Source organism: Carya illinoinensis, chromosome 6 (assembly GCF_018687715.1).
Source record: "Carya illinoinensis cultivar Pawnee chromosome 6, C.illinoinensisPawnee_v1, whole genome shotgun sequence".
Lineage (NCBI taxonomy): Eukaryota > Viridiplantae > Streptophyta > Magnoliopsida > Fagales > Juglandaceae > Carya > Carya illinoinensis.
In genome coordinates, this window is record NC_056757.1 from 2,739,135 (window position 1) to 2,754,623 (window position 15,489).

The window sequence follows — 15,489 nt, forward strand, 5'->3', positions numbered from 1 at the left end:
CTTTGTCTACGTGGATTCATCGATTATATATATCTGCTGTACGTACGTACGTACGTTGTCGTTTCTTTCTTGATATGTAATATAATATTAATTAGGGTTTTTATGATAAAAAGGCGCATTAGTCATCTTGCTGCATTAAGATCATAACGACGCATCAATTATCTCTCTCTTCTGAGCTTTCCAAGCAGAGGAAACGTCAAATTATGGAGAAGGAATTAATAGTGGCCGGATGAAAGCAGTACGTACATGAGTGTCCATCTGCTTAAAGGTTCTTTGTACTTTTGCGTAGGACCACATTTATAAGGACTTATCTCTCTATTGCGTGTGTGGGTACGGGCCGGGTGCATGCATGCGATAAATGAGAAGCAAAAATATGAGATAAGAAAACGAAAAGCTATGGTCAAAATAAAGCAGCAAATATTGCCCACTTTTGCCTCTCTGGCTTTTGGCTTTTGATATTGGTCCCACTGGACGTCCTAACCTCCTCTACTTACGCTAGCTACATGAAGGGAGGAGGACTGATGATACTCACTCAATGGTCATTAGAAAAAATCAATCGTATATTAAAAATAAAGTCATATTGATTAATATAAATAATAATTACATTTAAAAGTTTTGAAGGTATAAATAAATACTTATATTTTGATTTTTAATCAATATTATATATATATATATATAAAAGTAAATAGCTAGCCGAACTTGTTGGGCTGGCCAGAGATTAATTGGCAGCTGGTGATAGGACAAATTTAAGTCTCCATCATTATTGACAAAGATTGGAAGACATCACCATTCCTCTATCCAGTACTATCCATCTCCCCCTTATATAAATTCAAAGATGTTAAGTATATATCATGTATTGATCAGCTTTTGTACGTTCAATATATACATTAAATATGGCCAGCCTTGTAATTATATTAAGTTTGTCATCGTAATTGTGTCGTATAACATCCGATCGAGAGCATGAATCCAAGGTTGTCCCATTTAAGTATTATAAGTTCAACAACATGCATAGAAGTAAACAGACATGACTTGGGGTCCGACAATCTCTTTGGAAGCGGTGCACGAGCAAAATCATTTCGATTCAGCTAGCTTAATCAATCTTAATCGATCGACCCTATTAATTTCATCAAACCAAGAATTGTCAGCTTTGCACAACTTTCCATCAATATATAAGATATATAATTAAATTTATTCGAATATGGGAGCTTAAAATCATTTATCAACCCCCCGAGATTTCAGTTTAGTAATTAAGATCATGTTGTATTGGAAGGGAACACGTACACGCACAAGACGTACATATTATATATATATATGCATTAGCATTGATCATCCCCGTAAAAGCAAGCAAAATATCTTGAGATCATGATTTTGGCAGGTTTTAATTCCTAGGCCTAGTAATAATAAGAGCCAGCTCCCCCCCCCCCCCCCCCCCCCCCCCCCCCCCCCCCCGAATGAATTAATTAATGATTTTAGTCTTTTGGAAAGTAGTAGAAGGGACATCAAATCACGCAAGACCAACATACTCAACGTACAATTAAAGAATCACCGCGGAGGTTACGCTGATGATCATACGGTATTGTAGGGAGAAACAAACGAATTAATGGTTCGGCGCCCTCCATGCATGCACTGTACCTCGTTTTCTGTGCACATATATCAGCCCCGAAAATCGAGCCCTTAGCGGCACAAATTGCGCCAATTTGGAAGCTCATCATGTTCATGATGATCACGCAGTACTCACTACTCTACGTTGAAAACTTTTGTATAGAGGATAAGAAAAATTAGATTTTTTTACTTTGGTCGATCAGATCATTAATTTTATTAAAAAAAGAAAAAAAGAAAAAAGAAGAAGAAGATCAAGATGAAACTGCATTTTAAATCTTCACAATTAATCATTTTCTTTTTAATTTTGTGAATCGGACAAAATTAAGCACATATATGACAGCACGACATGATTTAATGATATTATCAGGTTGATGTGAAGCATCGATTTTGTCTAACAACTAATTGTTTAATTATTTGTTCCGAAGCAAAGATATATCCGAGGGGAGATTTGTCCTATTCAACGAGGGACTTAGCTGCGCTAGTATTTTCAGAGAAGTAATGTTTGGCCTGTACTCCTTTATTGAAAGAGTGTGTTTTATTGCAAATTAGGGCCGGGGCGTCCTCATGGCAGCTCAGGGTACTTGTGTGATCAGAATAATATGCTAATTCGATCAGTCATCATCCTAGTTTAAATGCATATATGTGTAAAACATTGAAGTAATTTTTTGTTAAACATCATGATCAGAATAATATATAAATATAAATATATATATATATATATATATTAAGAAGAGAAAATAGATAAAGAATATTTAGGAAGCTGATGATCACTAACATGATCAGTGTTAAAAGCTTTCAATCTTAAGGATCATATCATTAATTTCCACTAATATTTGACAAACATGTGTGCCCAACCAACAAACACACCCGCAGCTAGCTCTTTAATTTGTTTTATTTAGGTTCCCAAAACTGGTGATAGTACTAGCTAGTCGAACATGATTTAGATTATAAGCTTTAATTACACGCATTTGACTGTTTCAAACTGATCTTCCTAGTTTTCAATAGTGCACTCTAGATTGATGGAGATTGAAAAGGGAATACACACAATCAAGCAAACAAGACAATTAAACAAGCTGACCATTCCAAGGTAATCCACCAAAAAGATGTAGAGAAAATTAAAGAAATTCTCTCAATCCCATATAAATTATTCCATAAAAATATGAAACAAAACAAGAATGAGAACTAGGAATTGCATGTTTTACCTCTGATCAATGGGATATTTAAAATAAACATACAAAACAAGCGCACTAATTAATTAAGGTTTTCCATCGGCTTTCGCGCATACGAAGCCAGCCACGTTTGAAAAGGGTTTTGAACCGGATTTGTCTCAGAAAAGCATGTTCTAAGTAGCTAGATCGGCTTGATTAACGTTCTATTCAAAAGGAAAAACAAGAACAAAAAAGATCTAGAGCTTGGATCAGTTGGATATATGTTTTGATCAGTGCTAGTCTTGAACACTTTAAAATTTGGAGTGGTCATTTAAAATAAGTCGCTATAGGACAGAAATATTATTCATGTTCAGCTATATATAAAATTTTCAAGATATAATATATAATTTGTGGAAAGCAAGAACAATCTATTATTGTTGCAGACCACATCATCAACGAAAAATTAATAATTAAGGAGACTATTTGACAAAGATCGCGTGTACCATTGTAGTATACAATTATCAGTAATTATACTTCTACAAATGCTTGAAGGGACCAAGTATTGCGTGGCAGGTTGTGACACATACTAGGAAAGTTTATCCTACCATTGAAACCCTCGTGGCAGAAACATCGGTGGTCCATGCTCATGTGGTTGCCCATACTGTGTTCATGTGCATGTGATGCTAGCTAGGGTTTCAAACACTGACTGAAGCCAAACAATATGGTTTGTATTATTGATTTTCAGGAGAGAAGAAACGCTGAAGAGGATAGGATCCAACTAATTATTAAGGTAGGGACTATTTTGAAAATAAAGTTTGGCAGAGACTGACTCTCTCATGGATACGTACGTAGTTAATTACTCGATTACTCAGTATTTTTCTTGGAATGCAAAGCAATGGGAACCTCATATATCTGACATTTTATTAATTAAACCTATCCTAATATATTTATGGATACAATTTTCTAATCTATTATGCTGCAAAAAGCGTGGTCAATGGATGATAAATTGGAAGGCTGCAAATTAAAACGAGTTGAAATGAAGGTGTCGGCCTTTCCAACAAATTAAAGATCAGCACGAAGGCCAAATATCGAGCGTCGACATATATAAATATATATATATATATATATATATATAATATCATGATGCTCTCCTCGTACGCGTGGCTTCATTCTGGAGCATATATACACATTGGAACTGTTGGGATAAATTAAACCGTTATCAAAGACAATTTGAAGTATAATAGCGGAAGCAAACAAAAAAAATAACGATAATCACATATAAAGAACACTAAAATTTAAGTGATTCGACTCAATGTGAGCCTATGTCTGTTGGCGAGGTTAGTCTCAAAATATATACTATCAAAGATGGAGTACAGAATAGGTTTAGCAAAGCACTCCGGCCTTAATCCCAAAGCCCAATTACACCCAAATAAGCTATTAAGCTCACAAATGGAACTTACAAAAAGGTCTCTCTTTTGTTGGCCTTCTCTCTAAGTTCTATCCGCTCAAAATAAATCCAAAATTTGTATTTATACAAAACGGTGCGATTGTCCTAAAAACAGAACATTTGCTTAAGCAAAGGTCGAGCACATGTCGAGCGGACATTTAGATCAAGCACTCGCTCGAGCTGACTGTAGAGTGAGTATCGAACGAATTTATTGTTTAGCCTCTCACTCGAGCTGACTGTCAAGTGGATATCGAATGAACTCTTAATTTAAAATTTCGCTCGAACGGACTGTCGAGCAAAATATCAAGCCAACTTTACTCGAGTCAAAGGTCGAGCAACAGTTAAATCAAACCTTTAAAATGACATTTTCAAAAGAAAATCAAGCCAAACTCAACCGGAGCCGCCCCAAGTACTCATGCAATTAAGCATGCATTAATCATAATTTAAAAAGGGAAAAAAACCTTCAATCTGGACTTGTTACCAAATATATATATGATTGAATGATTAGACTGAACCAGTACCCTGTACGTACCAAATTGCATCGATTGGTAGCAGTAGCTAGCAGTAGTACGACTACGTACTCTGGTTATAATGAAAATTTATTCAAGTGAAAATAATATTTCAGTGAGATATTCCCAGCTGCGTGCTGATGTTTCAGAAAAGATAATTCCAAAGGATATTATATTTTGCGCAAGTTGGGGTCTGGACCATAAACATTTAAGCCTACTTCAGATACACAAACACTAATCAACACAGACACAGAGAGAGAGAGAGAGAGGTCATAGTCAATGCAGGGTAAACCACGGACAAGAGCTGAGGGGCTGGACCAAAATTAGATGGGGACCAATATAATTTAAGTTAGGTTGAGAGAAGGGTACAAAAGAAAGTTCATTTTACAAATTACCTATCCATGACATACACACATAGAGTTGAATCATGTCAAAGATAGACGAACCCCATATTTTCCTTTGTGTTTATAATTGACCTTTCGAATTTGCTAAAGCTCGGCGCCTTACAAGAGGAATATTGTCATCAATGCGCATGACCGGGGACCGATTGAGAAAAAAGCTGACTGTCAAAATGTACTACTGCAGATATGCGTGCTTGGGGACACGTACGAGTGGGCTTCAACTTATGGTTGCTCGACTGGCAGCAAGGACCCCGGCCCGGTCAAGATCAAGGACGTATAATATTTAGTGCGGGGTGTCAATATGTCAGTGCTCTTAGATATCATTGCCGAGTGACTTAGATCTTTCTTGCAGCAGCACCAAAGCTCATCAAAACCAAAATTATCAGCACGGTATATATATATATATGTACGTACATGGGCCTTAATTAGACTCTACATGCAGGTACCGTACGTTGTTCTATGCCCTTTTTCCATGTGGTTACGAAGGTTTTTGAGACATCTCGTATTTTTTTACCTTTTGTACTGGAGGCATTTCATTTTAAGTTTGTTTTTCAAAGAAGGACCTTGCCGCATGGCTGCTGCCACATGCATGTGCCCTCATAGACACCAATATCCTCCTCAACCCTAACTGCGCGCGCGTGGTCTGTCTAAGTGGTGTAGTAGTAGTGTAGGTATACTGAGATAATTTATCATGGAGATAGACGTACAAGTGATCTCAAGGGAAATTGTAGACCAGATAAACCTGCTCACATACATGTCTGGTCACATATATATTATATATATATATTATATATAAAAATCAATTTCATTGAAGATAACATATCACTACAATAAAATTGATCTTTTTTCACTAGTTCTTTTTTTACTATATGTGCTCATGAAGAATAATTACTTGTTGTTACAAATTGTATTAGTGGAAAAAAATATGTTCTTTTGTCACCATTTTATATCCCACGGTTTCAAAATAGTGGGTAAAATTGCTTTTTGCCACAACTTTATCTAGTAGAAATAAATTAACCTTTTGACACTAAAGAGGAGAGATGGGAAAAAAAAACTTTTTCCCACGACTTTTTGTCACCGCAAATAAGTACTCTATTTTAGTCTAACCATTTAATCATCATTGTTGGATTAAATTTAGATCAAATGGCCCACATTAAATTGAAACCCTAATATTTCCCCCCACCCCGTTCACTTACTCTTTCTCTCTCTCTCCTCCCATCAGCTCCCTCGCGTCGCACCCCCTCCCCATTCTCTCTCTCTCTCTCTCTCTCTCTCTCTCTCTGGCTCCATCCCAGGCCACCGTCGCCACCACCGAGCATGACCACTTCACCAGACCCAGCCACCCCATCACACTCCACGCCTCCCTCTCCCTCTCTTCCCTTTCTCTCTCCCCAAGACAAGCTCAAATTGAGTCCCTCACTCAGTTCCCTACCGTAGCGAGCCAATCTGACGCCAGCGGTTGAGCCGCACCACCACCACCAGCACCCCACCTTGCTGACGACCCGCTTCCTCCCTTTCCCACAGCTGAAGCCTCCAAATTTCCCTCTCCCTCGCACGCTTCATCTCCCTCTCGGCATTCTCTTCATCACGGCCTAGATCTGCTGCTAGGCCCACCGTGAGCCACCTCGACCATCTCAACTCCTTCCTCCCTCGCGTTCTCTCTCTCACGGATCCCCTATGCACAGATTGGTTGATCTGCTACCGTGAACCACAATCGCTGCCTCTAGCCAGGACGCCACACCACCACGCGCAACCCACTGACATAGCAGCACCTCCCGCACGCTTTCATTCACTGTCGAAGCCCTTAAGCATGGTAAAATCCTACCTTTATATATTTAGAGTAAATGGATGTGTATATATAACGTGGTGTTTATTGCTTAGACAGATTTATATTCATGGATATGTAGTATTTTGGTTGTGTTATTGTGGAAGTCAGAGGAGAAATAGATTGGTTGTGATGTTGTTTTTGGATTGTGAAGTGTTGGGTCTTGTGTTGTAGTTGTGAAGTTTTCTTTATATAAGGGTCATTATGTGACCGCAACTGATCATAATACTTTGATTGTGTTGTTGTGGAAGTCGGAGGAGAAACAGATTGGTTGTGATGTTGTTGTTGGATTGTGAAGGTAAATGATTTGCAATATTTAATCTTCTACATACATATATAATCTTTTGCTTGAACAAGGTAAATGATTTGCAATATTTTTCACTAATATGCTTGCATATATATACATATATATATAAGTCTTGAAGTTATGGGTCAAAAACTAGTAGGGGTATTTTTCATCTTAATCAGGATGATCATATATTTTGGTATTACAATACATTCTTATTAATATATTATTAGTTCTTATTAATATGACTGAACTAAGATCTGAATGTGGAGGATAGGTAATGTATCTTAGTGGTGATCTAATAGTGAGGAGGGATTAAATTGTAAGACTTGATATTATGAAAAGGGTTATATTTCAATGATTAAGTGATGACTTGTATATGTGTGAGTTGGAATGTGTTGTGTGAATGAAGCTTATAAAGTTAGTGATTGTGTTTGAGTTGTTATATAATTGATATGGATGGAATTATATATACTGAATATGGTTGTAGGTGAAGTACTTACAAAAAAAAATATATAGTTGTAGGTGAAGTATAATGTTAGCACTCTAATATCACTAAAGTATAATGTGATGTGATTGTGTTAATTGAATTAAGTGATAGTAATATATGGATTGAGTATGAGTAGGTGTATGGATTTTAATAGAATTTTCAGATTTGTGTTTAAGTGATTCTATGGCTCAATATGTGAATTTTCAGATGGAGAAGATTTCAGGAAACCTATGGCTCAATATGTGGACTATATTATTGTTAGAAATGTTAATTTTTGCACACTTGTATAATTTAATGTGACAAATGATAATTTTTCTTGTTACATTCATTACACAGTTTGAAGATTATGATAAGAGATGTCATTTGGAACTCAAGTATTTATAGGAGATCAAAAGAGCACTTAGATGAGTTTTGCCAAAATAATTGTATTTTTATTCTTTTTTATTTCTTTCCCTCTTTATTTCCCCTCTTGTGAAGTGCATACATGTTTGTTTGTGATAATTAATAATTTAGTTTAATATTGATTAGTCGGTGTTAAACAATGTCTCTCTTTATTTTATTTTTTGCTTTTACAATTATTAACTTTTTTTTTTTTTTGAATTCTTTTACCATTTCCCGCGAGACATATTCGTGGAAAATATTTTTTCCTTCCGTTTTCACTAAATGCTTTAGTGGATAATACTAATACCCACTAGCACATTTCGTCATAAACTATAGTATTTCCCACCAAATAACCTGGTTTTAGTAACTTTTTGCCACGAAAGTCATTGACTTTCTCCACTATCTATTTAGTGGAAAAATGTCACAATTTCTCACAAAATCGTGAATTGGTGGGAAAAAATACTTACTATCACCAACTTTAAGTCACTAGTCTCCCACGAATAAATTTAGTGAGAAAAGAGCTTTTCCCACTAAGACTATAGCTTTTCCAACCACATGCCCTTGCGGGAAAAGTCACCAAATGTATGTATGTACGTACATGGTGCAAGGCCTTAATTAGGCTCTACATGCAGGTACTGTACGTTGTTCTATGCCCTTTTTCCATATGGTTCTGAAGGTTTTTGAGATATCTCGTATTTTTTTACCTTTTGTACTGGAGGCATTACATTTTAAGTTTGTTTTTCAAGGAAGGACCTTGCCGCATGGCTGCTGCCACATGCATGTGCCCTCACAGACACCAATATCCTCTTCAACCTTAACTGCACGTGTGTGGTCTGTGTAAGTGGTGTAGTACTAGTGTAGATATACTGAGATAATTTATCATGGAGATGTACGTACAAGTGATCTCAAGGGAAATTGTAGACCAGATAAACCTGCTCACATACATGTATGGTCACATATATATATATATATATATATATATATATATATATATATTATAGAAAAACCAACTTCATTGAAGATAACAATGATTATAGACATTTATCAAACCAAAAAACTTGGAAAAGAAAGTCTAGAATACAGTCTTCTCAAATCTCAATTTTCTCAACATTTCAAGCATATCGTGCAAGACTATGAGTTGCCGAGTTACCTTCTCTAAATACATGTGTAAAAGAACAAAATGCAAAACAAGTTTTTAATCTCATAACTTCACCATAAAGAGCCCCAAGTTCAAAATCAAGCATATCATTCTTCTTTAAAAAATCAACAAGTAGTAGGCAATCGGATTCCACAATTAGATTCATAATAGCCCTACTAGCACACAATTGCATCCCACGGAAAACAGCCAAGAGTTCAATGATTTCTGGATTTTCCACTTCATTTTCAGCCTTACTTGCTGCCATAAGCATTTCACCCTTGTCATCCTTGAGAATCATCCCAACTCTAGCCTTCTTGAGGTCACAAAACATGGCCCCAACGGTATTAAGCTTCAAGAACTTAGCTGGAGGTGGACACCATCTGAGATACTTCTGCAGTTGTGTATAAAACTTACCCTTTACAGTTTTGAAGCTTCTCAGAAGGCCTATCGCATGTTCAGCAACCTATTTTGTGGGCAAACCCACATTCTCATAAGCCATATTATTCCTTCTATACCAAAAACCCTAAGCTAGAGAGCAAAAAATGGCCAAGCTATCATAATCCTTCTAGTCACATATAATATATATATATACACACACGATAAATCACTTGACCACAGTTCCCGTTTGGTCCCCCGTTCCACGCATGCAAAAAGGACAATTTTCTCATGCTTATTTTTGAGATATTGGAGATTTTTTTTTTCATTCAATTAACCCTATGACAATGCCGACGCTTGATCGTTGATCAAATAAATGCAAAAGAAGGGAATAGATTAGACAAAAGAACTTGCAAACTGGAAAGCTCAATTGGATGCCTGAATCAAAACTATTGGAATGGTGGGTTGGTTTTCTATTGAAAACGTCATTCTAGGGACTTGACTTGACTTTAGCTTGACTCTGGCGTGAGTGAACTTCAGACAAATTGTTCACTTAACATCTGCTCAAGCAAACTTCAAGTAGATTTTTCATTTGACATCTGCCCACTCTACAATCTGATCGAGTGAATGTTCAGAAAACCTAATTCTCACCCCATTTGATATATAAACAGATTTGTTGAAAAATGGGATACACAATATTGCATCCAAAACAAAGAGAAACTTCCTTTTATGAGATCAGTATTTCTTTGGGTATATTGGGACTTGGTATTGAGGAGATTTTGTGATTACTCTCTTGTACTCTACCTTTGTTATATAATGAATTCATTGAGACTAATCCCGCCAGTAGACGTAGGCTTGTTCTAAGCCAAACTACTTAAATTTTGGTGTTCTATGCATTTGATTATCAAATTTTCTTTTGTTTACTTCCGCTATAATAATTCAAACCCACCTCTAGATATCTAGTTAATCCTGAAAAAAACATTGTCGATCCCTGTAATTAAGGATCACTCACATATATGGAGAATACTTAAGCTAAAGAGATTACTTCTCAACTCTTGGAGTAATGGTAGACCAAATTTAGGGTATACAAATCTTACACAAGTCTTTTGAAAAAGGTAAAATCTATTATGAAAAATTAAATTTTTTAAATGGGTCTCACTTTCTTTTCTTTTCTTTTTTTTTAAAGATCTACCGGTGTAATTGGTTCAGTTTGATTTGAGAAGGTCATGGACCAAAAATTTTTATCCATCATTTTTACCAAACCAAAATGTTAGCTATTGATCATATTTGGTCAATGAACATTTTTTCCCCTTATTTTTTAGAAAAAAATTAATTAAATTAGTAAAATTAATATTAAGTGATATCTTTAACATTTTATTAAATAATTTCGTTGTAAATATGGTCAATAGTGATCTTTTGGATGAAAATTACATAATTAACTTGTACAACTATTATATAAAATAATATTATATATATAATATTTAATATATATTCAGTCGGTTTCGGTCTGGTCTAGTCTAAAAAAACTACACCCCAAAATCGACCAATAAGACTATTGGTCCGGTTTGGTCGATTTTCTGGTCCTCCCAAAAAGATCACTTGTATGCTTAGATTTACCCACCCTAAATTTAGACAAATCATTTTCCAAAACTTGAGTAGTACTGTGACTGGTTGACATTTAGATGTTGTTTGGATAATGAAATGAGATAAGATAGTTTAGATAAAAATTGAAAGTTGAGTAAAATATTATTAGAATATTATCTTTTAATATTATTATTATTTTAAAATTTGAAAAAGTTAATATATTTATTATATTTTATGTAAGAATTAAAAAAATCTAATAAATTAAATAAATAAGATAAGTTAAGAGTATTTATCAACCCAAACAGTCTCTTCGGCATTTATTTTACTTTTAAGCCTTATCATGTTTTAAATACATTCATTGTACAGATTGGGCTTCCTTTTTTCAGGTGTAGCGGCTTGACAGGCTTGATAAGCATTATTGGGCTGTTCATATTGCAATATTACTGGACCTTGTCGGTCCATATCTTGGACCTCCTTAGTTTGAGTAAGTTGATTGATAGGTTACAAGGCTAGTATTTCCCGTCACAATATGGGCCGTCTATGTTACAGCTTCTAAACTCCAAAAAAAAAAAAAAAAAAATGTTACAGCTGCTATTACATAGGCTCTCTCTACATACAGTCTATAGCGGCGGGTTACTGATTGCGGTCATATATAATACAAGAGATCGGCAGTCAAACTGCATGAGCATGCTGCAGCGGTTAGTCTGACCACTCAAGAAGGGAAAATACTTTAAAAATCAATTTTTTTATTTTAAGTCATAGCGTAAAAAATTATTTTTTTAATTACAGACTCAATTTTTTTTTAAAATAAATGTACGAGATTTTCACATATTATATTGTATTATGCATATATCTAGCATTACTCTTTTATTTTAAAATTTAAAGTTATTTTTAAGATGGGTTATACCATATTGTTATACTCTCGTCTGATCACTTGATCTATAATATGTGTTCATGATATTTAGTAACAATTATTAGATCAACTAAGAAATTAATGTATAATGTTATATTAATACACAGCACGTACAGTATATGCATTTTTACTTTTATCTACATTAAGTAATCATGAAGATGATCTATAAATAAGTTATAAACCTATTTGTGGACTGAAAAGTGAGAAGAAAATTACAAAGTTCGAGCTAGCTAATTTGCATGGGCCACAAGAAAATAAAACATGAGAGTTGTGGTTCGTTATTTCAGTTTAAGGTCTAGATTTGATAAGGAAGTAGAAGCACATACATCCGCAAACAACTCCCAAAAGCAGGAAAACCATCAATCCTCGGTTTTATAGGCACTTAAATTTCCTTCCCATGACACCCAATTAGATTTTCTGTCAACGTACGTACACATGATTAAGAGAGAAGAAAGATATATATAATAGTACTCTGTGTTAATTAATTGGTGGTCAATTTGAAATCATCGAATTAAGTTGCTTAATTAATTAATTAATTACTCAATTAGGAGGAGAATGTCTTCACGAGAAATCACAACGATGGAAATAGGTGAGAGTTCGACAAGCGACAGAACCTGGGGACTCTGTACTTCATCCGAGACCGATCAGCTCATTCAAAAGGTATATGCATGCAAATTATCAATTAATGCCACTGATCATCCATGTTTACAAAACTAGAATATATTACTTACGTACAGAGAAGTGTTACATTCACAAATTAAGGTAAAACTCATGATAAACTAATATGCATGGTTAGATGTGAACGTTATATCTATGTTACAGTAAACAATGATTTACAGTACAATTTGATCATGTACACAACAAATTATATCAGTAAGTGATAACTTTGTTTATTTATTGATTCAATTGTTTTGGGTCAGGTGATTGCTGAATTCATTGGGACATTCTTCTTGATATTTGCTGGGTGTGGTTCAGTTGCTGTCAATAAGATATACGGTTCAGTATCATTTCCAGGGATTTGTATGGTTTGGGGTTTGATAGTAATGGTCATGGTTTATTCTGTTGGTCATATCTCCGGCGCCCACTTTAATCCGGCAGTGACTCTCACTTTTGCAATCTATAGACATTTCCCTCTCAAACAGGCAGGTTTCGAATCCATCTTTTATATAATGCCTTTTCTTTTGATCATTCTCTGAGTCCATATTGATCTTATATATAATGTTTTTTTGTAACACGTGCAGGTGCCTCTGTATGTCATAGCGCAGATGTTAGGTTCAATTCTTGCTAGTGCCACGTTATGCGCTGTTTTTCCAGTCGACAAGAAGTCTTTCTTTGGAACAGTACCTGTTGGATCCAATATTCAGGCTCTTTTCATCGAGATCATCATCTCCTTTCTTTTGATGTTTGTTATTTCCGGTGTTTCCACAGATACTAGAGCTGTTAGTAACTCTTATCTCTTATCTCTTGTTTTTTTTTTTTTTTCTTCTTCTTAAGTTATTGTGTTTGCTATTTCCGGCGTTTCCTCAGATGATGTTTGTAGGCTTGGTCAGTACCAGACACGTACCCTTTCTGTTTGTGGTGCCAAATTACTTCCTTCCAGCAAAATGACTTTTGTTTAATCTTAGAAATACCACACAATTTTACCATTTGTCTCTTTTTTTATTTTATAGCCCGACATGCAAACATTATTCAGATTTACACATGCAGTATACTCTACCCAGAAGCTCGATTTAAAATATATTTTGCGCAAGATTTTTGGTGTTGAAGAGATCGAGACATAAATATATTCATATTCTTGCAGATTGGAGAATTGGCAGGGATTGCCGTGGGAATGACAATAACCTTAAATGTCTTCGTTGCCGGGTATATTAATTTCGCTACTTTCCAGGCCATGCAGACTTCATGAACTTTAATTAGGAAAATTTTCTTAGATTTTTTTTTTTTCCCAATATTTCTAGAAAATACATGATTAACATGCATGGGTTTCGCCATTAATGATATATTTCAGGCCAGTAAGTGGTGCATCGATGAACCCAGCCAGGAGCATAGGGCCAGCTCTGCAAGTGCACATATACAAGGGACTGTGGGTATATCTTGTAGGGCCACCCGTAGGAACCATACTTGGTGGTTTAGCCTATAACCTCATTAGATTCACAGACAAACCCCTCCGGGAGATAACCAAGAGTGGATCCTTTCTCCGGAGCATACCCCGATAATTCCTGCATGTGCTACGTACCTAGCAGCCTGTGCTCCCTACAAATTATCTTGACACTAACTTGTTTGTCATGCCACCATCGATCCTAGTATATATATATAGCTTGTATTAATTAGGCTGGAGGAGGTAAAGAAAAACTTAATTTAATTGATGAACTAAAGGTAGAGAAGTAGGTCGATCGATCGTTCGTTTCAAAGTTAATTGTAATATGAAATGTTATGCATGTCCCATGTGTATATGTGTGTGTGTGTGTATGAGCTACTCCATCCAAATTAAATGTTTGAACATTGCATTTTGTTTACTTATATTGTAATCACACGTACATTATTGTTCAAGTCATATTTGGACTTATACTTAAAAAAAGTCGATATTATTATAAGAACTTCTCAACCACAAATATGGTTACCCACATTTACCACCATTTTTTACTCAATCAAGCTAATGTAATTATCACAATCTCTACTATCAAATCGATCCCTTATGTCCCACAGGTACCTCAAACTGAAGATTCTCTTAATATAATTAATTCTACGACTTAATTAAAGCCCGAGCTACACCAATATCAATTATGTTTAATATTTCTCACTCTCATGCATTAAGAGATTAATTAATTTCACCTACGTACCACCCTCCTAATTTATTCAATATGGGAAAAGAGAAATGCTACTCATCATTCCACATTACACACTTTACATATTTTAAAATTATTTTTTATTTTTTAATTTTAATTTTATTTTATTCTTGCTAAACTATTTGAATTGTTCTATTTATCATCTATACACCACATACTTGTTATAGGAAAAATAAAAAAAAATAAAATAAATACAGTGTGTGGTGTGTGGGCCGGGATGATAAGTAGAATTATTCATGAGAAAAACATTACAATATATCCTTTATTTTTTTATTTTTTATTTTTATTTTTCTTTTGTCAGATCATTTCATAACATGTGATATTGTTAGGTAGACCATTGGCTCCTCTCTATAATTAATTCCCTCTTATTAATTTCTAAGATTTCAGCTTTTTGTTTGAAAAAAAAAAACTGTCTTTTTGGACTAATTGAGTTTGAAGGTTTAAAAAGTGATTTTAATAGCCTTAAAAAAAATGCTTCAAGCACCTAGGAAAATTTACCAATTGGTCTAGCTAGTTCCCAAGTACGCAAAATGCTAGCTACTTA

General features: G+C 35.0%; 1 protein-coding gene across 1 annotated transcript; it reads left to right on the forward strand.

The window, feature by feature from the left end:
- Positions 1 to 12,562: 12,562 nt before the first annotated feature.
- On the forward strand, positions 12,563 to 14,615 carry LOC122314224 (probable aquaporin NIP-type). The gene is made up of 5 exons (XM_043129652.1): positions 12,563 to 12,759; positions 13,020 to 13,241; positions 13,341 to 13,538; positions 13,901 to 13,962; positions 14,108 to 14,615. The coding sequence occupies exons 1-5, from the start codon at positions 12,655 to 12,657 to the stop codon at positions 14,313 to 14,315; spliced, it is 795 nt and encodes a 264-aa protein (XP_042985586.1). The 5' UTR covers positions 12,563 to 12,654; the 3' UTR covers positions 14,316 to 14,615.
- Positions 14,616 to 15,489: the final 874 nt, after the last annotated feature.

Bases quoted from the DNA above. Each gene is read 5' to 3' on its own strand.
- LOC122314224 (XM_043129652.1), top strand. From the start codon at position 12,655: ATGTCTTCACGAGAAATCACAACGATGGAAATAGGTGAGAGTTCGACA. The intron at 12,760-13,019 runs GTATATGCATGC...GTTTTGGGTCAG, and splicing joins CCGATCAGCTCATTCAAAAG to GTGATTGCTGAATTCATTGG. The intron at 13,963-14,107 runs GTATATTAATTT...GATATATTTCAG, and splicing joins TTAAATGTCTTCGTTGCCGG to GCCAGTAAGTGGTGCATCGA.